Raw genomic sequence first — 27,607 nt, 5'->3', positions numbered from 1 at the left:
AGGTACCAGCAATTGGCTTGCACAACCTGTGCATCTATATAAGATGCCAACCGTAAAGGGAAAGATCACTTTCACAAATTGTATTGTTTTCAAATTGTACACCACAAATAATGTGCAAGAGTTGTTGCCCAGGCTTACTGAACTACTCCAGGTCAGGCCTGGACTGGCATTTTGTGGAATCTAGCAAATGCCAGGGGGCTGCTGTACAATGCCATAGACAGTCCCCTTTGGGTCTGACAGGGGGCTCTTTGGGCCTCTGTGTACTTGAAATGCCAGGGCCTATTTAGAAGCCCTGCTCCTGGTAAACATGGGGAATGGGACAAAATCTATTTGAAGGAGTACTGCCCTTTTACCCATTTCTGCATGTTTTATTTGGTTAAAAAATCATAATTTCCACTTGAAAAACTGTTTTAGATTTATACGATTTCTATGGCATTATCTATGGCCAGTACTGTTCTGCCTTTTACATGTTGTGGCCTGATTATTTCTCATATTTCATGTTTGAGGACAAAATGAAATTAAAAAAGAAAATTACATCATACAAAGAAAGCTGTTGTGCCCTGGAGCAGATTTAGGTACAAAAATCCATGGGGGTGGCACATTAGGCCAACAGGCCTTCAGTTGCACAGTACTCATGGTGCCCAGGAAAGAAATAAATACACAAACATTAAAATACTTTCTCATTTTGACTAAAAAGCATATTTGTAACATTCACATTTGATCAGGATTTCCATTCAACACAATTTCTATTCGCATTCAATAATTTTCGTATTAGGGACCTATAATAATCTACTATGGTAAGAAATAGTGGAAATGGGCAGGACTATGAAAATTACAACCTGCTGAAAAATGGAGGCAGTAGCATTTGAAGATGCTGGGGACACACAAACTGATCTTTAAACGTTGAAAATTGCTTTTGAGATGTCCCATTAAACCTTATTATCACCTGCTGGTTTTTCAGTCTGTCCTAATGCAGCCAACTGATCATAATGAATGACATTTGGCTTTGATAGCTGGGGAGTGACAGGATGCTGCTCTTTCACCAGTCCAGTAAGCACTTTATTAACTAAAAACACTCTAAAGTATTTTAAGAATTTAATCACAACCCTAGGGCTGAACTTTTTTGGGGAAAAATGATTGTTGTTGTCACCCCTATATTCATGTAAGATATTTAGTTCTTTGATGCATCCTTTTCCTCCTTATATATTCGTGTAATTTTTAAGTATATTAAAGGAAAAACATCACCATCAGACATACTTTATTTTTAATCAAATGTTTACTTGCTGATTAAGGGCCCACCAGGAGTTTTCTTGGTATCCTGGTATTGAAAGAACGTAACTGGCCTGCACAGAGCCTTGACCTCAACCTAGCGAACACCTAGAGCTGATCATCCAACATTGATTAATGCTCTTATAGCTAAATGGATGATGAATGTTTCTATATGTAGTGGAAAGTCCTCTCAGAAGAGCAGAGGAGGTTATAGCAACAAAGGAAGGACCAATATCATATTAATACCCTTAGTTTTGGAATGAGATGTTGAAAGGCAAATTGGCAGATGCCTAGATACTTTTGGTAATATAAAGTATTTGTTACTAATTCTGCTGTCAGATTTTACATTGCTTTAGAGTAATTTCTTTTGAGCATAGCCCAAATCATCCACCTCCAGACACCTTACAAGGTTAAAATGCTTTTGAGAACAGAACATTGTTGTTTGCATGCTTTTAAGTACATTTATTTATGAAAGTTACTTTCATAAAAACTTAAACATATTTAACAGGAAGCTTTATTGAAAGAAAAACATATAGGGAAAGGAGGTATATGAAAGACTGTGTTTGGCACCTTGCATGGTATTTGCATCATGCATGATCTGTGGGACAATATGTTGGATGCTATATGTGATTGGCCAGTGTATGGGTGAATGCCAATTAGTACAGTACGAGGCAAAACTGACAGGCGTTGAGATGTGGCTAAGACAAACTTGCAAAACATTGTTTGGTCCCTATAAAAAGGTTTTTGTGGATGATGAGTCTGACCCTGTAGAATAAAAAATGATAAAGCAAATAGGTATCCTGAAAAATCCTCAGCACTGAAATTGACAGTTGGGAAGGTTGTGCAGTAGATTGTTTAGGGAGTTTAGGACTGGGCAGCTGTAACCTTGTTAGACCCAAGTCTGTTCTATGCCAAGCCTGTGTTAAGCATCCTTTATTTATTCTGTCACTGTGGCCCTATGATATTATGTGGTATTTTTTTAGCACATATAACATGAGTTTCTTGCTGGTTTAAGACTCTGTAGTGAAAAAGCTAGCACTGACGCTTACCTAATGTCCTTTTGCATGAAGATAATGATGCTGCAGTGTACATAATGTGTTTCCTAATGCACAACACTATCCTACTAGAGCTTCCTTTAAGCTCCCATTTGGCCTACATGCGCCTGGCTGCATTTGAGGTATTCAGTAACACAGAGCACAGGGTCAGCAGTCTATTGTCTGTGGGAACAATGTCCATCTTGGAAAAAAATGGGAAGTCCAACTATGTCCTCCTATTCCCGGGGATGGCAGAGGGGTGTTTTCATGTTGTAGTGCAGCGATCTGCTTGGATAATTAACACTTCATTGCCAAAGACTTCATGAGCTTATGGGACCATGTGGTTAAGGAGCACATGAATTTCCTGAACAGATGAAAATAGAGAATAGTGAATTTACAGGCAAGCCATTCAGTAAATAATACATGGCCACTCATCACAAATTACCATTACTATTGAAGAACTAGAACTGTAGAAGCAATTGTTGCTGAAAGCCAAGGTGTTCCTATAAAGCAACAATTTAGTAACACTGAAATGTTTTGTGTACTTTTATTACTGAAAAGAATGAAGCCTTAAACATCTTTACCCGTAAAGATAAACTATGCCCCCCACTCCCCATGTCATGGCTCACCTTCTGGGCTCTGGTCACAATCCCAGCCTTGGGTGCTCAGGAACAAACCTGGCAGTGGAAGTGCCTGCTGCTAAAATACTGAACTGGGCGTAAGCCTGCAATGTAAAGAAAAGACATAAAGGGCCAAGTTGCACTTGGAAAAAGGTGTATATCAATCCAATATAATAAAACAAACACAGGCATATTGTAATCAGTCATGTATCAGTAATATAAGCAATGTCTTAAGGGACCTGGTGCAAAATTGTCACTGGCGCCCCCCCACTGACGCACATCCTTGCAGCACTGTTGACTTTGCCTAGTATATCCCACGATTACAATGTTGTTGGCTATATCTACTGCCACTACATGCACAGTTTTGCAGTGGTTAGCATTTGATTCCAGCAAGGCCACTATCTGCAAGAAGCAGTTTGTGGGGCCAAATGATCGAATTAGAACGCTGGTAACAGGCGCAATTGGTTTGGGGACCGGCTCCCGATTCGACCAAACTTTTTAACCTGCCCGGTCAATATCTGGCAGATTTCAGGCCAGATGTCAATCGGATAGGCCTGTAATTTGTGCCCCTACACGGGCTGATAAGCTACAATTGGCCCGTGTATGGCCACCTTTAGTCTGTAATTTCTGCAGGGGCAGGTCTATTGTAAATGATAATGAAGGAATAATATCTGTATGGTTCTGCAGAATATGTTGGAGCTATATAAAGTTTAATAATACTGATATAGTACAGTTATTAAACCAAGGTGCTTGTAAGACTTCTGTAAAATGCCAGAGGGGCTGCTACAAGATAGACAGATGCCAGAGACAGCTACTGCTTATTGGGACTGTAAGGGGCTTTTGGGGCCTTGGTGTACTTGAACTGGCAAGCTTATTTTGAATGTCAACCTGGAACTGGACCATGGCATTGCAATAACCTGCTGCCAGCCTATCTAATCCCAACACAGTCTGATGCTACAGAGCTGGAAGTGGCCAGAATAGGAATGGTGTAGGCTGTGTCAAAAGGGGCTTAAGGTATTGAAGGTAGGGCTCTTACCAATGATATGCCAAAGTTATTAATAGGGAAAAGGTTGATATTTAGTTGAATGATAAGCAGTTTTAGTGTATGAATAAGAGATAGGTCTTATTCTGAAAGTCTGCTGTCTGACTATCATAATTTTTCTGTGGGGTCCAGTAACATCTAATTATGCAGTTGCAGCAGGGAGATCGCAAATCAGAATATAATCCTACAGCATATTGCATGTAAGATAAACACAAAAATTTCCATGTTGGAATATTGTGTGTAAGGAAGAAAAGTAAAAGTATCCATGCTAGCATATTGTATTTAAGGAAGAAAGAGAGAGACCAAGAAGTATCCATGCTAGCATATTGTGTGTAAGGAAGAAAGGGAGAGATGTAGAAGTATCCATGCTAGTATATTGTAAGGAAGAAAGGGAGAGATGTAGAAGTATCCATGCTAGCATATTGTATTTAAGGAAGAAAGGGAGAGACTAAGAAGTATCCATGCTAGCATATTGTGTGTAAGGAAGAAAGGGAGAGACCAAGAAGTATCCATGCTAGCATATTGTATTTAAGGAAGAAAGGGTGAGATGTAGAAGTATCCATGCTAGCATATTGTGTGTAAGGAAGAAAGGGAGAGACCAAGAAGTATCCATGCTAGCATATTTTATTTAAGGAAGAAAGGGTGAGATGTAGAAGTATCCATGCTAGCATATTGTGTGTAAGGAAGAAAGGGAGAGACCAAGAAGTATCCATGCTAGCATATTGTGTGTAAGGAAGAAAGGGAGAGATGTAGAAGTATCCATGCTAGTATATTGTGTGTAAGGAAGAAAGGGAGAGACCAAGAAGTATCGATGCTAGCATATTGTGTGTAAGGAAGAAAGGGAGAGATGTAGAAGTATCCATGCTAGTATATTGTGTGTAAGGAAGAAAGGGAGAGACCAAGAAGTATCCATGCTAGCATATTGTGTGTAAGGAAGAAAGGGAGAGATGTAGAAGTATCCATGCTAGTATATTGTGTGTAAGGAAGAAAGGGAGAGACCAAGAAGTATCCATGCTATCATGTGTATAAGGATGAAAGGAAAAGATGTGGAAGTAGCCATGCTAGCATATTGTGTGTAAGGAAGAAAGGGAGAGACACAGAAGTATCCTTGTTAGCATATTGTGTGTAAGGAAGAAAGGGAGAGACACAGAAGTAGCCATGCTAGCATATTGTGTGTAAGGAAGAAAGGGAGATACATAGAAGTAGCCATGCTAATATATTTAAAAGGATGAAAGGAAAAGATATCGAAGTAGCCATGCTGCTTAGTTTCATGCGCCTGCGCATATTCTAGCTGCTGACTGCGCATGTCTGTGCTCCTGGCAGTGCAGGGGTTACCAGGGATACCGTTTGCCTTTAGGACCCAGCGGCTCTCGCCAACACTTCCTGTCTCGCTATCAGAGTCTTTCCCCAACGCACGGAGCCGCGGCCTCGTCCTGCTGCTTCCTGCCCCCCGGCGGTGCTGCCCGGGCACTGGGACAACATGTAAAGCAGCTGAGCCGCCATAGCTCCGCTCTCTGTACGGCAGGGCTCAGGTGAGGGGCCACAGGCTTGAGCCACAAGGGGGCTGGGTCCTGAAGGGTGGGGGGAAATCGCGGGGTCTCCATCACCAGACACTGGGTATTCCCGAGACCTGCCCGATGTATTGATGGCTGTGTCCCGCCTGCCTGCGAGCTTGCTTCTACCCCACCACCCATGTTACCCCCCTCCTCCTCCTGCTCCTGTGTCTATAACGTACTCCTATCCATTCAGCTAACCGCTCACTCACCGGCACTTCCAACTTAACTCCCCCGGCGGCAGCCCCTCTCCGTCGGATGATGCTGGGAGTTGTAGAAAGAGATATGCCAAGGTGCCGATGAGTGCTGTAGGCCCAAACAGTCCTCCCCCGCCTGCCTTCCATTTTATTTGTGTTAATCTCCTGAATCATCAGGCTGCTCATTAATTCGTGTTGTGAGAGGCGCATACTTCCCCTGTCGTGCAGCTGCTGGGAATCGCTCTAGTTCGTCGCATTAGGCAAATGTCGCTTTATTGCGCTTTGTGTGAGATCCTTCAACGTGCGACACAGCAGCAAGAAGAACGATTTTGTGGCTTGAGCCCCAGTGTCTGCCCATCTCTTAGATCAGTTAAAGTGCACTGGCTTTGTGTATTGTGTGTGTATTGTGTGTGTATTGTGTGTGTGTTAGTTCTGCCCAGGCAGCATTGGGCCTTGTTCTCTCTACTCGGGCTCTTTACATTGTCTCTTGCCATTTGTGGCTCAGGGAGTCGGAAAACCTCATACAGAAGTCAGACTAAGTAGCCCTTTGTGCTATTTACAAGTAACTCTATGGGGATAGTTGTGGGTGCAAGTGTTGAACAACTGACCCCAATGCATGAAAGCACTCAGTCCTGTGTTGGGGGTGCTTGACCCTAAATCATCCCACCGCTGGAAAGTGTAGATTCCAGCATTTATCAAGCGCAGAAATAAATTTCATTGTAGCATCCAACAGCCCTGACCAATTTGGGATCTATTGTTACAATAGAAAGAGTGGGAAATCCAGTTTCCTAAGTCATAATTCAGCTGAGGTTTCCCACCATTCTTTCTCCAGCTGCTGCTGACCCCCACACCATCTCCCAATATCCTATGTTTGCCAAAGGATCCTGGAAGGGACTATCGCTGCAGCTGGGAAGCGACTGGGTATGAAACCCAGCTGTAATGTGTAGCCCATCCCAGTGCTGCGTGACACACAGCTTATTTCTGCAAACTGATTATGTAAACCATTTTATGCCGACTTTTTGCTATGTTTAACACTAGGAACTAAATGGAGATTGTGCTGTTATAATAAACAGGTTGGACACCAGAGGTCTCCACCACTGCTTCACACATCTATAGTGTTAAACAGCTTATGCCCTACTCATACTATTATCATGAAATGCTAAATTCTGTTTCTGGGATATCTATAAACAAGGGTGGGGCACTAAAGTTGTTTTTCCCCTCTTGTTTTTCTCATTAATCTTTGATATACAGTCATAAATGTGAAATAACAGTATTAGCCTTTGTTTGGAACAGTACTTGTATGTACCTGAATAATTTGCATGCAGAACCTATTTTGAAACAGGCTGTTCTGTGCTAAGAAGAGCATAATATATTTATCACAAAGTATTATTAACCTGTATTTATACAGCGCCAACATATTCTGCAGGGCTTTTCAGTAAGAGTTTTGTACTGAGAGTGCAAATTACTTACAAAAAACTACAACCATTAACCAATATGAGAGAAAAGAGGTCCCTGCCCAAAATAGAATGCACCCTAAAAGAAACCTTCAATAAAACACTGACTTTGCCCCAGCCAGGATTGTGTTGGTTAAATGGATACTGTTATGGCTAAGGGCTGTCAAAAGCAAACATTTTAAAGGTGTACTACAGCTGATTTAGAAATGTTACATTTTATATCTTGAGCCTTATAGCAGCCCAAGGGCATCAGAGCCCATTTTACAGAAAGGATCTGTGCCCCCCAATATGTTTTGATTTCACCCCATTTTTATGATGATATATCACACATGCTCTGGGCTGCTAATGGTTTATTGATTTCTGGTGAGCTTTTAGCTTTGCAGCAGAAGCCTAGAGCACACTGAGTATTCACAGTGCCAGACAGATGATGGGGAGGTCCAGTCAACAGCATTAAAGGCCTGAGTCTTTACTAGTAATAGGTGTAGCAAACCTTTAGGCTGGTACAGTAAGTTCAGTATATGACCCGCAAAATCTCCAATGTAGTTTAGCTCTAATAGTGTTCCATGCCAGTGTGCATAGATATACTCCTTTCCTGTCTTGTTTTATTATGCATTTCTGCTATTTTTATTCTTTATTTTTTATTCTTCTTATTTTACTGCCAAGTTTGCTTAGCATCTCTTTCCAGGTTCCCCCCCCCCCCCCCCCCCAGTTATCTGGTGTTCCTTTAATATAAAATTATTTTCTGTCATTAGAAGAAAGTTTTTGGGTGCGCATCATCTTTAATCTTCTTTGTTGTTGAATAGATGTAGAACACAAAGGAAAAAAGCAATAGCAAAGCAACCCCAAACACCAGTGTCTATATGTCATACTAAAAGTGAATTCTAATGTTAACATTTGTATTTCTTGGGATATACTGCATGTTTAGTCATCCCGGTAACAGTTTTGCATCCCATGCATATTGCTGTACATGAAGAGATTATACAGGAATCTCACTTTGTAAACTTATGTTCAAAACACATAATATAAGGCTAAGTGCTCTTACACAGTTCACGGAATTTCTAATATCCTCTTATTCAATCTACAGTGGGTGCAGTTTTCTATTATAGTACAAACGTTTTAGTCGTGACAAATTACATCACTAAGCACCAATAATAACTGATGACATCACTAAGCGCTGTTTTTATAATGAAATAATTTAGAGGATATTTCATGGCTTTTGTGTATTATAAAGACATATTAACCCTTTCTTTTACTAGATAGCTCTGCCATAGAGTTGTTTCCTTATCCTACTCCTAATTTAAGGAGGCCATATTAATGGAGCATGGGACATTGCATAGGAATGAATGGGGTGGTGATTCCACTTGCTTTATTGTGTCCTTCAAGGAAGTGCACAAGCACCTGTGTGCTATTACTGTTAAATCTCAGAATTCAGTGATGTAAACCGTGGGTTTTACACCAAATTTTGGTGGGCTGTGGCTTCAGTGGTTTGTTATAATAGCTGGAATCTGTCTGAAAGCAAAACCACTGCTTTGTGGGGTCAAATAAGGCGATTTAACTGTGTTTACACTTCCTTATGCAAGTGCAGTAACCATAACATTTTCAGTTTATGTAATTTGTTTTCCAGAGTTTTTTAAGCACTAATACAATATTTTTGATGAGTGTCCCTCTACCCTCTTGTGAAAAGTGTAATATTTGATGTCTGTTCCGTTTGTGGTTGTGGATGGTGCTTTCACCAGTAACATTGCTGTACATGGGTATTGTTCCTAGAGAACACACTGAGATTGGCTTAGTGTGGCATTTCATGTATATCTTGTGTATAAAGACTTGTTTCTATCTTTTGTAGGCTTTAGACATGGAGACACAAAATCATCTTTCTTGCACTGGACAAACACCTCTCACTAATGCCTCAGGACTAAAACTACTGCCTCAATCGGTGGAACCAGTTTACACAAACAGTACACTTACAAGCTTTTCCCAACATGGAAAGGGTGAGTAGCGGCCACTGTATTTGGCTGTACTTCTGCATCAGTAAAATTTAACTGTCACCAACATCAACCATTTGCGTAAGACTTGTGCTCACACCTGAGAATGAAGGCATAGTAGGTCTAATTTATGAATTCCCCCTGCTGCACCTCCAGCTTGTGGCACTGCTCACCTGTTTAGCCTGGGAGAGCAGCCAGCAGGAAGTGGATTGGTTGGCGGATGCTAGCAAGGATTTTGTAGCATGTTACAGTACAGTGGCATGAAAGGCTATTTTTAAAGGCACATTCCTTTTTATTTGTGTTTAGAATTTTAATAATAAGTTTTAATTATTTCTCTTATTTGTTTTATTTTCAGTGCTGAAGTATGACATGCCAGTCAATGGCCTAATCTCTCCCTCCTTGTCTAACAATGCTCATGGGACATTATTATCAAACGATCATATTACCCATAATTCTGTATCCAATAACTACGACTACCTCTGGAAAAAGCCCAAGTCCTCGGTGCATAAGGACTCTCGTGTACCTAGTCAGTTCTTAATAAATGGCTCAAGCTGTACAATAACTAATGGACCTTCCATTAAAAGAAGTCCACAGGAAACACTGGGAAACTGTACTTCAAACCAAACAGCTTCCTGCAACCTAAGCAGCAACAACTTGTGCAGTCCTAATGAAGCTGATATTAAGGTGGTAACTGCAGCTAATGGGACACATTATGGCTTCTGTGAAGCATCCCTTCCTGATTCTGTGTCGGCTTCCAGCATGCAGTCTGTTTCTGCTGATAACCAGGTCAAGGAGGGAACAGAACAGGAAAGTGAGGCAGGCACCTCTGAGAAGTATAATCGCACGCCCGAACTGGCAGAGGCATTGGAGCCATCTGATGCACAGACAGGTATGGATTTGTAGCCTGTAGGGTTGGTATATATTTTAACTATTTTGTCATTTTTTTGAGTGCAGAATGTATTTATATATTTACAGTATGGATTTGTCCCACCTTGTATACCAAATGCATATTTGTAGCACTTGTCAGATTGGTTTGATAGGAAATAGTCATGCTGATAATTAGTATAAAAAAGGAACATTCTTAAAAATATTATACAGTGAAACCTCAATTTTACAATCTCTAATTTTGTATTCCCTCATTTTATACCTTTTTGCGGTCCCACCAATATATAATACACACAAAGCATTTCCTTGATTTCACATTTTCCCTGATTTTAAAGGAACGGTAATACCAAAAAATGAGTGTTTTAAAGTAATTCAAATATAATATTCTGTTGCCCCGCACTGGTAAAAGTTGCGTGTTTACTACAGAAACGCCACTATAGTTTATATAAATAAGCTGCTGTGCAGCCATGGGGGCAGCCATTCAAGCTGAAAAAAGGAGAAAAGGCACAGGTTACATAGCAGATAACAGATAAATCACCATTGAATTCTACAGAGGTTATTTGCTATGTAACCTGTGCTTTTTTTTGAATGGCTGCCCCCATTGCTACACAGCAGTTTTGGTTATATAAACTATATAGTGTTTCTGTGGCAAACACCCCAGTTAGACCAGTAAAGAGCAACAATACATTATATTGTAATTACTTTTATTTTTTGGTGTTACTGTTACTTTAATCCATTTCTGGTCCCCTAAAAAATGTAAAATAGGGTTTCTACTGTGTTGGTGCTTAAAGCAACTATATATTGTTAAATGTTCATTGTGTACACCTTTCTCTGCTTTGCATAAAGAAATCTATTACCTTTTAAATGACTCCTTGCTATAAAATAACTCCATGGTTTAAAATAATAATAGAGCATGGGCTTTGTCACCCTTTTCATTGTGACCTGAACACTAAATGGTCACAATTTAAGTAGCTACTAAACAGGACACTACTACAGCAATTAAATATTAAGGAATATTAACATATATTGTACAACAAATGAATCACATTTAATAAGAGATGTTAAGGAACTCTGTGTTGGCTGTGGAATTAATGTACCAGGGATGGTTACAGAAGTTGGATTATTTCCAGTATTTGTCAAATGGGGGCAATTTAATAATAAAGGGACTATAATTCCACTAGAGGAGATCTTGATCTGCTAGTTTTGTTCTCCTTCATATGATAGTGCTGTCTTGGTTCTAAACACTGTCCAGTTATCTGCTGATCCTTTGTTTAACCATTTGCAGCTTAATATTTAGGGTTTTGGGATGTAGCTTTATGTCTTAAAGTTTTAATTCTATTTTTTGCTGTATTCTATCCCTTTTTTTAATTTTATTTCAATGGATAGATCTTAACAACATTTGTGAATACAAGGAAACAGACCTAGACCCTGTTATTCAGTCAGCACCCAACCCACTCCTTCCTCCTGATGTTAGCAATCTGGATGACCCATCCCAGCTTCCATCCCAGCTTGGGAAATCCCATCTTCTTAATGAAGATTCTCTGGAGCCCTTTGGAACAGATCTAATTCAAGGTAATGATAGTTGACAGGATTTGGTTTTATGTAGACATATTTGGGACTATATTTCCATCTAGTAAAATCACATGCTAAAATATCCTGCAGAAGTTTTTAATTACCTTTTAGGATTACATAATTGATCTTATACTCTAGTTTCCCCGAGGATGTGAGCTGTAGTTAACCTTACCATAAGGAAGCCAGGTGACAAAGTTATGGACAGACGTGGAATATGGTTGGGCACTGCAGTTTGTTTACTGGTAATGCTCAGTAATGTGTGCATGAGAAGCTAAAAGAAAGCCCTGTGGTTGTAGGATAGCAGTTAATGACGGTGGTAATGTTGTATTAGTGCTACATAGTTTGCAACTTATCAGTTGTTGCTCATGTTTTCATGTTTACTACTGACAGATCCAATAAGCAGCACCATGTATGATCTAGAAGAAATGGAAGTAGGTGGCATGCAACAAAAGGATCCACCGTTGGACGCCTCAAGCTTGGAATGCCCATCATACACCCTTTCTGCCTCCTTTCCGCTTATGGCTGAAGACACTCATAACTCTTCTGTCCTTTTTAATGCAGCATCTGCTTCCCCAGTTCTTGGAGATTCTGTAATGCAAGGTATATTTACATGTATAAAATTGCTTATGTTGGAACATATATTTTATTTTTTTAATGCATTTCTGGTATAGGGGTTTTAAAGGTTTGCACATGGAGTATTGATCATTTCTGTGCAAGGTTTGTCCTCCTACAAATGGGTGACAAAGTAGGAATACACTGCAGTGATTTTGTTTCTCCATCTCAGTACAAAGTGCTTTCACAGTGCAACTAAAACTTTTAAATACAAATATGTGTTTGAATGCACAGGACTCTTTTGCAAGGTCCTGTGTAGAAAGGCCCTTTTAATAGTAAAGGTATAGTCTTCTGTATATACTGACATCCTCCCTGTTGTGTTGACGTGTAAATTGTGACTGAGACTCTGTAGAGAGAATTTGCAGAGAGCTATGGCATGACCATTTTTGCCTACTGGTGCTCTAGTATTACATGGCCAGATTTGCCCGCACCTGGAAAATGGATGCCTGAAATCAGCAATAGGTGTATAAATTGCATAGGGCTGCTGTTCCTAGGAACGTAACCAGACAGCCATAATCACAAATTTAGAGGTGCACTGGACACTATTCTTTGCTATTCCTACATATGCAGATTCTACTAATTGCAGTCTTTGGAAGAGCTTTGTATTTGGCTTTAGTATTCATAAATGTGTTTAAAAAGGCATGCCTTAATTAACCTTTTAAAATGTCACCTACCACTTTTTGTCACTTTGTGTTTAAAGGGAAACTGTACCTTTATTTTCTAAAAAGTTCCCTTGTTTGTTTAAAGAGTTTTTAACGTATATGTTTTCCATTTGCTTTATTTGCGTAACTTTTGACTAAGCCTGAATCCCAGCTTGTAGTTCCAGCCTTGTTCAACAGGCGTTTTCACCTCCTAGCTGCATGTGATTTAACTTTAATTTTGATTTGATGCTATTCTGTACTACAGAAAGAAAAACCCATAAAGCATAATGGTATTCTTGCAATTTAAATGTAATTCTTGTTGTTTTAACAGAGAGTGCCTCTGAGATGGATGAGGATCCTGAAGGCAGCAAGGCTGAGGAACCAGTTTCAGTACCAGAGAATGTGTCCCAGGATGAAATGAACATAGAAAATACAAGTCCAGAGCCCTGCGTTGCTGCTGAAACTGAGGAGGAAGAACTGGAACCTGGCGAAGTAAAGGGTAAAAGCATTAAGCGTTTAATTATTATTGATGTAACTGAATGCATTGTAGTCCTTAAACAGGAAAAATATATTTTAGTCTGAGCAAATAATGGAGACTAATAAACTCTTTACAAGGTAAATACATCTCTGTAGACTGTTTTAATTGATACTTGTTATATCAGTGGGATTTTTATTCTTTAGTCTGTTGTATTAGGTGTTGAATAGTGTCAAGCAGCTAATTATTTTTAAAGAGGTAGTTCACATTGACAGGGTAATTTGTCTCCATTATTTTTAACCTTTTTGGAGAAAATTAGCTTTAACGTTAAAGAACCCCACAGTGTGCAAGAGCAGCCTCTGCCTTGATATATTAAAGTTAAATGCATGTATATGCCTACTTAACAGTGATGTGCACGCAAGTATTCTGTAACTTATGTGGCAGAGAATTGGATAGTGCCACAGAGACACGTACAAGCAAATGCTTTTCATCTGAATTTTCTTAATGCTGTTTACTGCACATGTTATAAGACCATACATTGAAAGGTCATTGGTTAATTTCTAATTGCAAAAGTAAAGGATCAGCAGAGAGATGATTGGGTTCATGTTGAAGTGATTTAGGCATGACTGGCAGCTAAGTGGTACATTCTGCCTATGTATAATTGTGTCAGTCATCTGTATTAGTTTTTATTAAGCATGCTTGCATACTGTATAAATATTTTGTTTTAGTTTTACAGCCTGAATTTAGAAAAAATGCCTTTTTTCAGGTACTATTGCTAGAAGGAGAATGGCTACTCCAGAACAAGTGTGTTTCCCATTACGGCATGGGTAAGCTAAGCAGTTTACTGCCACATTATTATTATTATTATTATTATTATTACCAGAGTTGGTCATACATCCCACACTGATGCTGTGCTTTTAAAGGAACTGTAACGCAATTTTTTTATATTCAAAATATCTTTTCTAAATATTTAGATTAACATATAATATATCATATAGAAATTTCAACCACTGGTTTACAGCTAAGGCTGCAGTCTCCTAGCTAGCTTCCTTTCTGCTCCTCCCTCTCCCTTGTGTAGGCTCAGGCAGGGCTTCTTCAAACAGAAATGCGGACTTAGCTAGGAAGGAGAAATGGTCCAGTCCATCTCCTTTCCTTCTCGAAGACCTATCACTAATAGCCCATTAATCATTCAGAAAAAGTACTACTAAGAATTCAGCAAACTACTAAAGAAAGGCAGTTAGGATTAACTGTAACCACAGCGATATGGCCTTGTGGAAAATCGATTTTCTTTTCATATATTGCTTAACCTGCCTCTATGCCTTAGGCATAGAGGTGGGGCAGACGGTTACTTTCTTTCAGTTAACCACGTGCATGGACATGGGTATCAGGTCCCCCCATACTGGCACAGAAACAGGATTTTGGGGTGATACAAAGCTTGCCTTAATAACAGTGCCCAGGCTGAAGAAAATAAGATTAAAATAATTTCTACAGCCCCTGCCTAGAACAGCAGACACCCCGAATTTACCATATTAACTCCTTAAGTCTCACTAACCCCAATGCGAGCAAATGTGCAAACTCCCTACCAACCCTTCTTCCCTTCTCCTTTTCTTCCTTTTCTCTCCCCCTCTCTTATATTTGTTTTATTTGTTTGGAAAAAAGAAAAATAAAAACATTTAAAAAAAAAAATAATTTCTACAGTGTAGGTGACGTTTATTTTGCTTGACAAACACAATAGAAAACAATTTGGAATTATTTTTTTGGGTGACAGGTCCCCTTTAAGCCTAATTTTTTTTTATTTAAGATGGTCCCTTTCACCCTTAAATCCTGGTTTGTCTGGCTTATTTTGATTAAATGATATTGGCAATCAACCTGAAAATTGTGCTTGTAATACTCCTTTTGTGTAGGTGGAAACGAGAAGTAAGGATACGGAAAGGTAGCCACCGCTGGCAAGGAGAGACCTGGTACTACGCTCCTTGTGGCAAAAGAATGAAGCAGTTCCCTGAGGTTATCAAGGTAACAATATGTAGATATAACTTTAAATGTAAGCGCTGGTCATGTTTGAAAGCATTCAGTCTGCAAAATGACAAATATAACAGGGTTAAGGAGACCTCTAACTCCATACTCTTAACATGTTGGCAGTTCCAACACTTCTGTTAAAAAACAGTGCTCCATGAAAATACTTTCTCACTGGCATGTGGTAAGTCAGTAGCTTTTGGCCCACCCCCAGTCATTAGGTTTACTGGAAATGTTCTGTTTTTTTTCTTTCACTGCTTCTTGCAGAAGAAACTGAGTAAAATCAAAAGCAACTTTTTTGCCTGCATCCAGCGCAAAGCAAAATGTAAGCATCCCAACCTCAGGCACTATAGCCACTGGAACCCAGCATGGGCAATTTCCCTCTCCAATTCATACCTCTGCCCATCCCTATAGTTAATATTAAGTGGCTTACCTGGAAAGTGGTGTTCTTGATGGCCATGTTGAGTGTGCTGTCCTGTGACTCTCCCTACTTGATTTTTCCATAAAGAAAAAGCGATTCTGTGTAGAGTGCCCTCCTTCCTTCCAAATATGGTGTGTCCCTTTCATCTAAATAATGAAAGAGTGCTTTCATCATTCCGTAGCTCACCCAAGGAGGCGAGGCTGCACAAACTCAATGAAGTTTGAGGCCCGCGGATCTTTGTGGATCGAACCACCCACTTATGCAAATCCAGAACCCTCTTTGTTCTTCCATCTGGCAGCCACAAGGGCCACCCAGCCTCTAATGTCACTATTGCTTATTGGATCAGGGAAGCCGTTCACCAGGCGTACATCTCTCTTTGGAGAATGCCTCAATTTCAAATAAAGGCTCATTCCACTAGAGAGCTTGGTGCTTCATGGGCATGCCAGAACTTGGTCTTTGCGGAGCAAATGTGGAAAGCTGCAACCTGGTCCTCTGCTCACACCTTACCAAGTTCTATTGTTTTGATACATTTGCCTCAGCTGAGACAGCTTTCGGCGTCAAGTTTTGCAATCTGTGATTCCAATTGCATTTCTTAAGTGTTCTGACTCCTGATTGGTGGTGATTTAACCTCATGGTTTCAGTGTCATTTAAGCCTTCCATTTGCTTTTAAATATTCGTAAGAGAAAATAACTGATATACATTTCGGTTCTCAAATTATAATAGCTGTTCCCTTTGCAGCAGACATGACCATTGGAGGGATTTGCATTGTACATCTTTGAGAGAACACTAACCCCTTCAGAATTTATGAAGCTTCACTTCAGGGGGTACTTACTTTATTATATCTAAGTCATGATTTCTTTTTAGTTAGGGTAGTTTTTCATATATTATTTGTGGCTGTAAATAATAAAAACAATAAACACAATTCTGTTGGCTAATACAGAAGTTATTGACAATATACATCCTATTGTTAACTGTATACATGTGTTTCACTCATTCATGTTCACTTATTCGCTCCTATGTTTAAAGATAATTTATTTAAAAATGTCTCTTCTGTATAGTATCTGTCTAAGAACGCAGGCCCATACGTGCGTAGAGAACACTTCAGCTTCAGCCCTAGGATGCCTGTTGGGGACTTTTATGAAGAGCAAAATACAGCAGAAGTGAGTCTGGTTTGTTATGAAGATGGTACAATATATAAATCTGGAATGTTGAGCAAAACATTATAAATAGTCACTAAAACGGTGTAGTCAGAAAAATAACACTGAGCAGCACCTTGGCATCCCTCTCTAAGAGCAATCGCCTTTGAAATTCATCTAACACAAACAGTCCACCTATTTAAATCCCATTGAACAATTTGAAAAGATCTGAAAGCTGCAGTTGGGAGAGGGCGTCTGTCATATCTGGTAGTACTAAGGCATTTGGCAAGAGTAGTTTATACTGTCTGTAGAAGTGTACAAAGCTCATGTATGGCTATAGGAAGCTTTTGATTTCAGTTTTGCTACAAAATATTAAGTCTAGGGTGTCAATAATGTAAGCACTGTCATTTTGTTAAATGGTTTGTTTGCCTTCCAAACGCTTTTTCAGTTTGGTTGGTATCAGTTAACCCAGAAATACATTTTTAGCTGCTTTCTACTTTTTACTTTTAACCCTGCTGAGAATAATTATCCCTGTTTTATGAAAGGTGGCTGGTAATTGATATAATAGTATTAATTTCCAAACGCTAGTTGCAAATTATTGTACTTACTTTTTGTTTGCATCTCTCCAGATTATTAAAAATTAGGAACAAACTGCAAATTGTTGCAAAATATTATTGTCTTCATTCATACTAAAATGTAATTGCAAAGCTTATATATTGTAAGTTCACATGAGCAGGGCCTTCTTTCCTAATGTTTCTTGACAATCTGCAGTTGTAACCATGCATTTGTTCTTGTGAAATGTTTGTATGTGTGACTGGTGTCTTGTCTGTATCCCCTTACTTTATAAAGTGCTGTTGGAAATGATGCTATATAAATAATAATAAACTGCCCCTTTTAAATAGAAAAAAAAACAAACAAATCTTTATTCTAAACTTAGTTTCCTTTTTATTTTAACTTTCATTGTAGGGTCCTCAGTGGATATTGCTCAATTCTGAGGAAATTCCCTCTCGAATCATAGCCATAACTGGCAAAAGAGGGCGCCCTCGTAACATGGAGAAGGCAAAAGCAAAGGAGCAGAAGGTGAAGAGAGGACGAGGGAGACCTCCAAAAGTTAAAATGATTGACCTATTAAGCAAGCCTGATGCTAAACTCCTACGGAAGTTGGAAAATCAAGGTGAATACTATACAACAAATATAACCAGTTATCCAGTAGTTTTTATCTTTAGCATAGCTTGATCTAACATACCAGACATATTGGATCACTGATTGATTCTTATTGGGCTTGACAAGGATGGGGCATATCATTTCAGTGCACTGAGGATTTTGGGGAAGAATGTACACAAACCTAGAATCTTCTTCATTTGCAGCTAATGTGCTAGAGCTTTTTTGGGTGCTTGCTTAGTCAAGGGCTTAACTTGGCAACATTTGAGGGGGGTGATATCGGTGGGGAGAGAGGATGCAGAGGGTTAAGGATGCACAGAATAAATAGATGACTACTGATAATATGCACTGTTTAACAGAAATGATGCTTGTGCTTCACCAGCTAGCTGGGCAACCAGCTGGGGTGCAATATGTAGAGAATAAACCATAGTTCAGATGTGTAATCATCTTGCAGAAATTGTCATGCGTTACAGTAAATTGTTAAAGACTACTATGCCTTAGGGGCAGTAGATGCAGCTTTAAATATAATCTAATTGGAACCACCAGCTATTTTGTTTATATTATTCAGGGTGTTAATATCTCAGTCAATCTTTTGTCTTCTGTGAGTAAAAGTGTTATACTTTTGAGTATTATAGCCACACTGTTTAGGGATTGAGAGCAAGCATTGTGGTCTAAACTTTTTTGTGCAGAAAGAGTGTATATCTGCACTCTAATGAATTTTCAGTTCTGAGCTCACCTCATTACATAGGTTGCAGGGACCCTACATGGCTTTCCGTTGTTTGGATGCACACCCAGTTCTTCCATTGCTTTTAATATAATATTATAAATTTATTTTGGCTTTCTTTGGCCACGTTGCACTTAATTGATACTATAGGCTATTCTATTGAGGCTTTCTGCATAGTAGAATGGTTGAATCCCATGTCAAGGTTGTACTTTAGGATACTGCATTATTAGCTAAGGGTTACCTTCATAACGTTATTCTGATTTAACTTGCAGTTTTGGATCCTCCTTGTGAGAAGAGGCATTTATTTTATCATAATACTTGTTTTTATTACTCTTTCAGATATTCTTAGTGATGCTGAAAAACTGCAGCTATGTAAGTTAAAGAAGAAAATGAGAAGGAAGGTGAGTCTTTATCCCCATACAAATATTAAAACAAATAGGTCATATATTAAAGAGCAGGGATCCTTAACATTTTTTGCTTGTGAGCCAAGCTCAAATATAATGTGTTGGTGAGCCACAAGCATGAAAAAAGTTCCTAGGGGACCGAATAAGGGCTGTGATTGGGAATTTGTTGAGAAAATTATCAGCATATTTGGTATCCCTTTGCTAGCCTGCAGGAGGCTCTCCTTGGAATAAAACTGCACCTCTATGCTTTCAAAACTTGCCCCCAAACCAGAAATTTATAAATGGGCACCTGCTTTACTTGAGCCACTGGTTGAGGGTCACTGTTTAGGTCTTCTGACTAATGTGGTTGCATATTAGTTAGAAATGGCATATAAAATTGATTCTGATTCTTTGTATTTATTTTATACATTCCAGTGGCCTTTTAAATGTCAGTCTGCTGGTAACTTGTGCAAATCTTACAGATCTTATAAGGGACCTTATTAAGCTTATTCTTTGTTATTCATAATAAAAACCTATTTCTTTTCAAGGCCAGAAATCAAGAAGCAAAACTAGAGGCAGCAAAAAAAATAAAAGTAAGTTAAACCAGAAAGTTTAATATTCCTGCACAAAAGTGAATGGTAATCCTTTACTAGATCAACAAGATCATATAAGACATGTAAAAGTGCTACATTACCTGCATTTTTTGTCGGTTAGACACATTCATAAAAACTTGAAGGAAAGAAGCATTTTTGAACGTGGTAGGTATCTGGATGGTAGGAACCCTTTATTTTAAAGAGACCTTGGACTTCAAAATCCACGCCATTGCAAAGTTTGTTAAAAAAACTAAGCTTTAACTGGGTAGTGCCGCAGATGTCTAGGCCTGTGACCAAGTAAACTCAAATGGTTTATGTTTAGTCATGTTTATTAGTTCTAAAAGCCCAGAATGAAGACCAATTCTGCAGGATTATCTGATAAAGTCCACAAGGCAGATTCCCTCATCTGGAATGTGGACATGTGCTACCCTAATGGCCGAGATAACGCAATACCAGTTGCCTATAAATCTGTACTTGGTCTGAAGAGTTCTAGCACATTTAATATAATACTATTGTTTTACCTCTTACACAGGAAAAAGAAACTGTCAGATGTCACTCATAGCTTTCAAAAGGACATTTGCTGCCAATAAATACTTTATAGGTGGTTTATGAAGAGATACAAACTTTTAATGTAAACAAAATTTTTTAATTGGTGTTATGAGTCCTTTAACAGTTCCACTGCTGCCATAACTTTTGTGGGACTGAAGGATGACAAGCTAGTAATGTCAAACCAGCCTGAGAAGCAATGGAAGTCTGGTTGACTTGGAAGAGGCAAAATATGCATCTTTTTTGAGTTTTTATAGTCAAAAACCTTTTTTCTATAGACAAAAAAAAATATATAATATAATATTTAATAATAAATGTATATATATAAGTGCCCTAAGTATGCTGTGCAGTGACAAAACGCATACTCCTGAGCTTTCAGTGCTTTAATAATAAAATGTATTAATATCTGATGCATTACAATTCTCTTAAATCTTCGCTACTGTTCATAATTGGAGAAAAAATATGAAATCGGTTTCTAGGTAGTTTCATGCTATTTCCTAGTTGATTGTGCCGATGCACAATTAAAGGTCATGCTTTCATGGCTGACTTATTTTTAAATGTCCTAGTCATTGACCTACTACTGAAGATTCCTTAATAGCACTGCTTGTTTTTAAAGGAAATGAAAGAAAAGGAGGAAAAACTGCAAAAAATCAAAGAGAAGGCAAAGAATAAAGAAAAGAAAAAAGTGAGGAGACAGCCAAAGGAGAAAGCCCCTGTCATACACAAACCTGACAGGAAACAACTTGCACAGCAGCGGCGCCTGGAAGAGCGAAAGAGACAGCAGTTCATCTTGGAGGAGCTGAAGAAACCCACAGAAGACATGTGTTTACCTGATCACCAGGTGTGAGTCCGCAAGACCTCAGTAGGAGGAAAGGGATGAAGCTGTTTGTAAAATTGGGGGGCAAAAGTGACTTTTTTCTTTTAATTTGAACATTTAGGTTGCTTTTATTGTTTTAAAACACATTCTTTATGTTTTGTTTTTAGCAACTGCCAGATTTCCCTTGTGTACCAGGATTGGTTCTGCCCAGCTGTGCCTTCTCTGACTGCCTAACCACAGTAGAATTTTTGCACTCTTATGGCAAAGTGCTTGGACTGGATGAGGCCAAGGACATACCCAGCCTGTGCACTCTGCAGGAAGGCCTCTTTAATGTTGGGGACAGCCTAGGAGAAGTTCAAGACCTGCTGGTGAAACTCTTGCGGGCAGCAATGATTAACCCTGGGTTGCCACCTTATTGCCAGGTATCCTTCCCCCCCCCCCCCCCCCCCCTTTTCCTTAATCTGTATCCTTTTTTTTCCCCCCATTTCCGGTATTTTCTCATTGTAATTTATTTCTTTACATAGTTTTCCTTTTGTTTCTTTTTATAAACAAATAGTAAGTTTTTCGTATTCTTAATTTTTAGTCTCTAAAGATTCTTGGTGAAAAAGTGTCTGAAATTGGACTAAATCGTGAGAATGTGTCAGAACCTCTGCGACTCTTCTTGGAATCTTATGGTGGTGACATAGAGCTTTGTGACAGTCTCCGGTCTCATCCTTTCCAGGCCCATGCTCCTCATGTCAAGGCTAAGATTCTTGCATTTCTTGTCAACGAATTGAATGCCAGCTCGCTCATTATTTCGTAAGCTCTCAAAAGAATAACAGTATCACAAATGTTTATCTGCATTAATTATATTATTCTGTCTAATAGATCCTTCCTGTATAAAATAGCTACCCCTTCACTTTAGATTAGATATGGCAAATATACATTACCTATTTTCTTTGATAGCAATAAGAACTATTAATCAATGACAGAAACCCACCAAATTAGAAAATATATTGCTGTAAATTATAATCCACTTCCTCATATGGAGAAGGATACTACTTGTAGGGGGACAGCTACTACTGTTTTATTCTTGCTGACTTTTTCCTTTCAGACATTTTACAACCACTTTAGCTTTTGTAAGGACGAAACGGCTTATTCTTAAAAGCTTATTTATTTTAGCAGCTCAGTCCCTTGCCTGCTGGTCTGAATAAATGATTTACACTAGTTGTAATTTGTAAGTGTAAATTTTTTTCCTGCACAAACAATCTACTATAAAGGTAGTGATACGCATTAAGATCTACTTGTTACGCAAGGTTGGCAAAGGAGCGTATGTTTTTCCTGATATGCCGACCTAAGGTTGTTTGGCCTGACAAGTATAGGAGCTGTTGGACACTGATATGGTCCCTTACCCAACAGAAAAATCAAGCCTGCCTAATCATCATCTGGGTGATTTTTAGCCAGTAATCGTCGGGTAGACCCATCATGGGTCCCCATAAATGGGCAGCTAAGCTGCTGTATCGGTCTAAAGAACCCGGATCAGCAGCCCAAATCTTACTGTGTTACCTTAACAGTTCGACTGGGGGTTAAATGGTTAATCTTGAGAAATAAGTAGTGCTAGCACTGATTGTTTGTGCAGGTTGTACAAGGCTAGCAGGCGATGGAAACAATCAAGTACGAATGAGTTATACGAGTTATATATGAAGAACCATTAAAAAAGTAGTACAGAGCATTACTAGATGTACAGGAGAGGATGTTTGTAGTGCAAGTGGATGAAAGGAAATGGCAGCACTGGTAAGTGAGGAAAAACAGAACCCTATAAAGTCTGACCCTGTGTGATCATTCAGGGGCATCAGTATAAGCGGACACCATGTAAATGCGTTGCCAGATTCTTGTCAGTCGTGTATATAAGGTCTGCATATAAAGTCTGCCCTGAGAATGTCAGACTCTGGTACAAGGTTAAAGCAAAAGCAACTTATGTCAGATTTCAATCGAAAGAGACCAAATTGAGGAAATGTTTGAGCAATATTTTAAAGTTTTAAAGATCACTGACCCTGTAGACACCAGGCACCTATTTATTACAGCAACTGGGGGGGGGGGGGGGAGAAACACTAAGTTAAACTATGTTGTACACCCTGGATATGTTCTTTAAGACTTTCTTTTTAGGGTGACCTCTAACGAGAAAGGAGCAACTTATTCTACAACTTTTCATCTTTACAGTGAAATTGATAAAACGCTGGAGAACATGTCTCACTATCGCAAACATAAGTGGATAATTGAAGGAAAAATTCGCAGGTTGGTCATTTGTCCTGAAACTTTAAGCTACTAGTTGTAATGTCACTAATATAAATATCTTCAAACTCTTCCCAATGTGAAACAAAAGCTTAATGAATTGCCAGAAATATTAACTTATAGCTGTAGCTGCAAGTTTATGAATTTAATCTGTAGGTAGATTGTTGCTGTTCTTTCTCCATGATTAATAGGTGACTGTATAAAACCATTCCATCCATAGTACTTGTACCCTTATGTTTACGAATAAAACTTTAGACAGAAAGCACAGGAATATGTTGCTATTAACATATATATTTTGTGGTGCTCTATAATATATCTAATGCATGTGTTATATCATGCTTTAATTTTTCCCTTTAAAAGGCTGAAATTTGCATTATCCAAGAGGAAGAGTAGTGAAGAAAGTCAGACAACCACTGCAGAGGAGAGTCAGAGGAGGCGCAGTGAACGCAATGCTGAAGAGAACGATGCGCTGGACATTGATGACAGTACCATACAGAAAGATTTTGTGGAGGTACTGTATGTGAAAATGAAAACAACGAATAAAATAACCATATTGTGTTTGAAATATTAATTGACATTGGTTTACTATTTATAGGTAGAAATCCCATCCTCTACCAGTGTTGTGGAACTAGAGAGACAAATTGAGAAGCTCACAAAGGTAACTTAAATTGTGAAAAAATATTGTATAGCAGTGGAATAATCCACTTTTACAATCCTTGATGTAGTTGTGTTTAGTGGATTTAGTCAACATTGTTTTGTATATGATATGGCATTGACGTAAACTTAGTTGGAACAAGATGAGCTCTAAAAGTATTTATTATAAAAGTACTTATTGTACAGCGCTGCGGAATATGTTGGCGCTTTATAAATAATTGTTGATAATAATAATGTTGATAATAATTTTGCTGAGGAGTCATTAACCTCTGTAACGTCTCTGTTCATGGCACCATATCAGAACCCTGTTCAAGTACATCACTTCTTTTGCAAAACACTAATATAATATATATATATATATATATATATATATATATATATATATATATATATATATATATATATATATATATATAAATAAATAAATGATTTTCTGGTAAAGCTTAAGGGGATTTTATCGTGATTAGTATAGTTTAGTTGTATCATTACATTACATGGTGTACATTGCAAATCATTCATTAAACCAATACATTTATTTTTTTTAGTTGTATTATTGACGTGTAGGCAGCCGTCTCAGGCCATTGTGCCTGATCCTTAACTTTCAGAAAGCACTTCACAGTGCAACTGCATTTAGATACACTAAGTAAGAGAAATAATAGCATAACTGGAAGAGTCATGACCAGGCTTGGATATTTCCTATTTAATGCTATATTAATATCTACCATTAGGTAGGGGTATAGGAGCATTTTTAGCAATACAGGTGTCAGGGTGCTTTTATCTTGTTACATGCTGGGGGTGGGAAAGAGGTGGTTTGATATCACACCAACTTGCAGTGCAGCAGTAAAGAGAGACTGAAGTTTATCAAGTCACATATCTGAGGGCACCTCGCAAACTAAGAATATGACTTGCCCCATGTCACATTTCAAAATGAAACCTAAAAATTTGCTCTTTTCAATAATGGATTTCAGTACAGAATTTTGCTGGAAGAGCATTATTTATTGATGTATTTTGGTAAAAACATGCATTCCCATGATAGAATTCCTGTTCTCTTACATGCTGGGGACACAGGGGCCATGGGGTTCAATCCCCCCCCATCAGTAGGCAGGATACAAACTAGATGACCAATTGCAATCAATTATGCAGGAGGAATGGAATTTTCCTGAACATACAATTCAGACTACTAGAAAGTTTACAAAGATGTACCCATTTTCCATAGAAAAACTTGGAAATGTGGAGTAATCCTCCTCTGGTGGCTCCAGTTTTTGGCGATTAAGGAGACAGTCTGCAGGGCTTACCTTTTCCTTTAAAAGCCAGTTCCATTTCAAGTCGAAACTCATTCTACAAGGGCACTTATTGTCTTATGGGCATGCAGGAATATGGCTTCTGCAAAACAGCTGTGCAAGGTGGCAATGTGGTCATCCGTTGATACTGTCACAAAATTCTACTGTTTTGATACCTTCGCTTCAGCGGGGGCAGACTTTGGGTGTAAAGTTTTGCAATCAGTAGTTTTATAAATACTTTGCTTATGGTGTACTTGTTTCCTGTTCATTCCCTCCTAGTTAGGGGACTGCTTTGGTAGCTCCCTGAGGTTCCTGCGTCCTCCCACGTTATAAAACAGGGGAGTTTGCTGCTTCTTCCTCTGTCTGTTTGCTGTTCCTGGCTAAGTTTACGTTGCTCAATTTTTTGATAGTATAACTGAGGTATAATTGGCAGATGAGGTTTATATAGAGGCTAGGACTTCACATCTTGTTTGTGCCCTGCCTCCTGATGGGGAGAGGATTGTTTGGTTCCATGTGTCCCCCCATAGGATTTGAGAGAAAAGGATTTAACGGTGAGTAAATAAATAAGTTCCAACTCTGTGCCAGAGCTTTGTTGGGAACCCACACACACACAAAAACAGTAAAACATACCTATTTGTAACAATTTAGTGTTCTGTTAGGTTGTACCTAACTTACACATCCATATTTTTCTGCAGAGACTGTTGTCCCTTGGACAATAACATTGAGAACAACTTGTATAAACAAGGAGCAGACAAACCAGAGACCAACATTCCCCAAATCTTTTATGGTTCTTTATATAGCAGCAGCTGCATATTCTGCAGCACTTTACTGGGATTGTGCATCAGTCACATCTGTCCCTGCCTGGTGAATCAAGGTCCCTTTCACATTCACACACACCAGTCACACACTTATCTGTAGCAGTTTTACCTGCCTGTATATTTCTGGTGTGTGGGAGGGAAACACAGTCAATGCAATCCACAAATGTCATGTGTGCAAATGAGCAGAAACTATTATGGAATTATTTTCTGTAGAAAACATTTTACTTCAAGAGATTTTCTATTTGTGTCCCCTCTTCCAAAAATCTTGCAAACAGACTGTTTGTTTATTTTTTTCTGATTTTTGTGAAATGGTTTTAATCTGCAGCGCCAGATGTTCTTTCGAAAGAAAATACTTGGTTCTTCACAAAGGCTTCGAACCGTGTGTCTGGGACAAGACCGTTACCGCCGATGTTATTGGATGGTGCCACACCTAGGGGGAATATTTATAGAAGGCTTACCTGAGAGTGCTGGTAAGTGATTAAATCCTTCCTTACATTGGCTTCTAAATATGTAGGTTTCATGCAAACATTCAATCGCTTCCATAAAGGGACTCACTGAGCAAGATGCAGAACTTAGTTTGATATATGACGGGGTCTCAGGATTTGTGTGAATCAGAATTCTGCAAAATGTGCCAAGTGCTAGGAGGCTGAGCAAAATCTGAACCCTTAAGGCAGTGATCCCCAACCAGTGGCTCATGAGCAACATGTCACTTTTCTCCCCCTTTGATGCTGCTCCCAGTGACCTCAAAATAGGTGCCCATTTTTAATTTCTGGTTTGGAAGCAGAACCTCCTGCAGGCCAGCGGTCCACATAGGACTACCAAGTACCAATCACAGCCCTTATTTGGCACCCCCAAAGAACTTTTTTAACTTAAAATTAAATAAACTTGTAGAACTTTTCCACAACCTTTTAATTGTGATAAATTTCCCATAACGTGAAAAAGAATTCATCTTTTCATGTTCAAGCTTTTGGGTCTTAGGATATAATGGTTTTTGATTGCCCAAAGAGGGGATAACATTTTATGGAGGAAAAAAGAGGGTATTTTTAAAAAGGTTTCTAAAAAAACGTTTTAGAAATGTCAAGAAAAGCTTTATAAGTGTGACAAATGCACAAACAAAAAGGTACATTTTATAAGCAAAATATTCCACTTTTGATAAATATGCCCCTCAAGAAAGTGCAGCAACTCCCATATTCTATTCTATAAAAAATACCTAGAAGAAAAGAAATGAGGCGTACTGAAGAATTTCCTGACAAAATCTGACTGACGGTAATATAAACAAAGTAATTATATATAAATCGTTAAAAATGTTAACACTTATTTTTTATGTCCTTTTATCTTTTTGGTCAAATGTTTATTAAAAAAAAAAACATCACTATCTCAATCTATCAAAATCCAGCCAAATTTATCACCCCATGTAGACTATTTAGGCTTTGTAAGTGCAGTTTTGTGTTTGG

At 38.7% G+C, this 27,607-nt stretch overlaps 1 protein-coding gene and 1 long non-coding RNA gene across 3 annotated transcripts in view; one reads left to right on the top strand and one right to left on the bottom strand.

Annotated features, from left to right (window-relative positions):
* baz2a (bromodomain adjacent to zinc finger domain 2A) overlaps window positions 1-27,607 on the top strand; it is a 46,954-nt gene that overhangs the window by 8,003 nt on the left and 11,344 nt on the right. Inside the window, exons 1-19 of one of the 2 annotated variants that reach the window (XM_002934526.5) lie at window positions 5,259-5,497; window positions 9,013-9,157; window positions 9,507-10,040; window positions 11,423-11,608; window positions 11,999-12,208; window positions 13,193-13,360; window positions 14,103-14,163; window positions 15,241-15,349; window positions 16,829-16,930; window positions 17,873-18,080; window positions 19,131-19,192; window positions 19,723-19,767; window positions 20,930-21,154; window positions 21,298-21,552; window positions 21,714-21,928; window positions 23,330-23,404; window positions 23,762-23,912; window positions 23,997-24,059; window positions 26,479-26,623. In XM_002934526.5, coding sequence (XP_002934572.1) covers window positions 9,022-9,157; window positions 9,507-10,040; window positions 11,423-11,608; window positions 11,999-12,208; window positions 13,193-13,360; window positions 14,103-14,163; window positions 15,241-15,349; window positions 16,829-16,930; window positions 17,873-18,080; window positions 19,131-19,192; window positions 19,723-19,767; window positions 20,930-21,154; window positions 21,298-21,552; window positions 21,714-21,928; window positions 23,330-23,404; window positions 23,762-23,912; window positions 23,997-24,059; window positions 26,479-26,623 — 2,950 coding nt within the window. In that variant the 5' untranslated portion in view covers window positions 5,259-5,497; window positions 9,013-9,021. Of the gene's footprint in view, window positions 1-5,258; window positions 5,498-9,012; window positions 9,158-9,506; window positions 10,041-11,422; window positions 11,609-11,998; window positions 12,209-13,192; window positions 13,361-14,102; window positions 14,164-15,240; window positions 15,350-16,828; window positions 16,931-17,872; window positions 18,081-19,130; window positions 19,193-19,722; window positions 19,768-20,929; window positions 21,155-21,297; window positions 21,553-21,713; window positions 21,929-23,329; window positions 23,405-23,761; window positions 23,913-23,996; window positions 24,060-26,478; window positions 26,624-27,607 lie in introns of those variants that run through there. The other variant, XM_004911895.4, reaches the window with a different exon arrangement.
* Window positions 1,425-6,425, bottom strand: LOC105946554. The gene is made up of 3 exons (XR_001169996.3): window positions 5,731-6,425; window positions 2,933-3,027; window positions 1,425-2,667 (listed from the first exon to the last, which is right to left on the bottom strand). It is a non-coding gene; the product is annotated as an uncharacterized LOC105946554 (long non-coding RNA).

Source organism: Xenopus tropicalis, chromosome 2, assembly GCF_000004195.4.
Source record: "Xenopus tropicalis strain Nigerian chromosome 2, UCB_Xtro_10.0, whole genome shotgun sequence".
Taxonomy (NCBI): Eukaryota; Metazoa; Chordata; class Amphibia; order Anura; family Pipidae; genus Xenopus; species Xenopus tropicalis.
The sequence above is the reverse complement of the archived record's forward strand: the minus strand, read 5'-3'. Positions and strand labels throughout refer to the sequence as shown.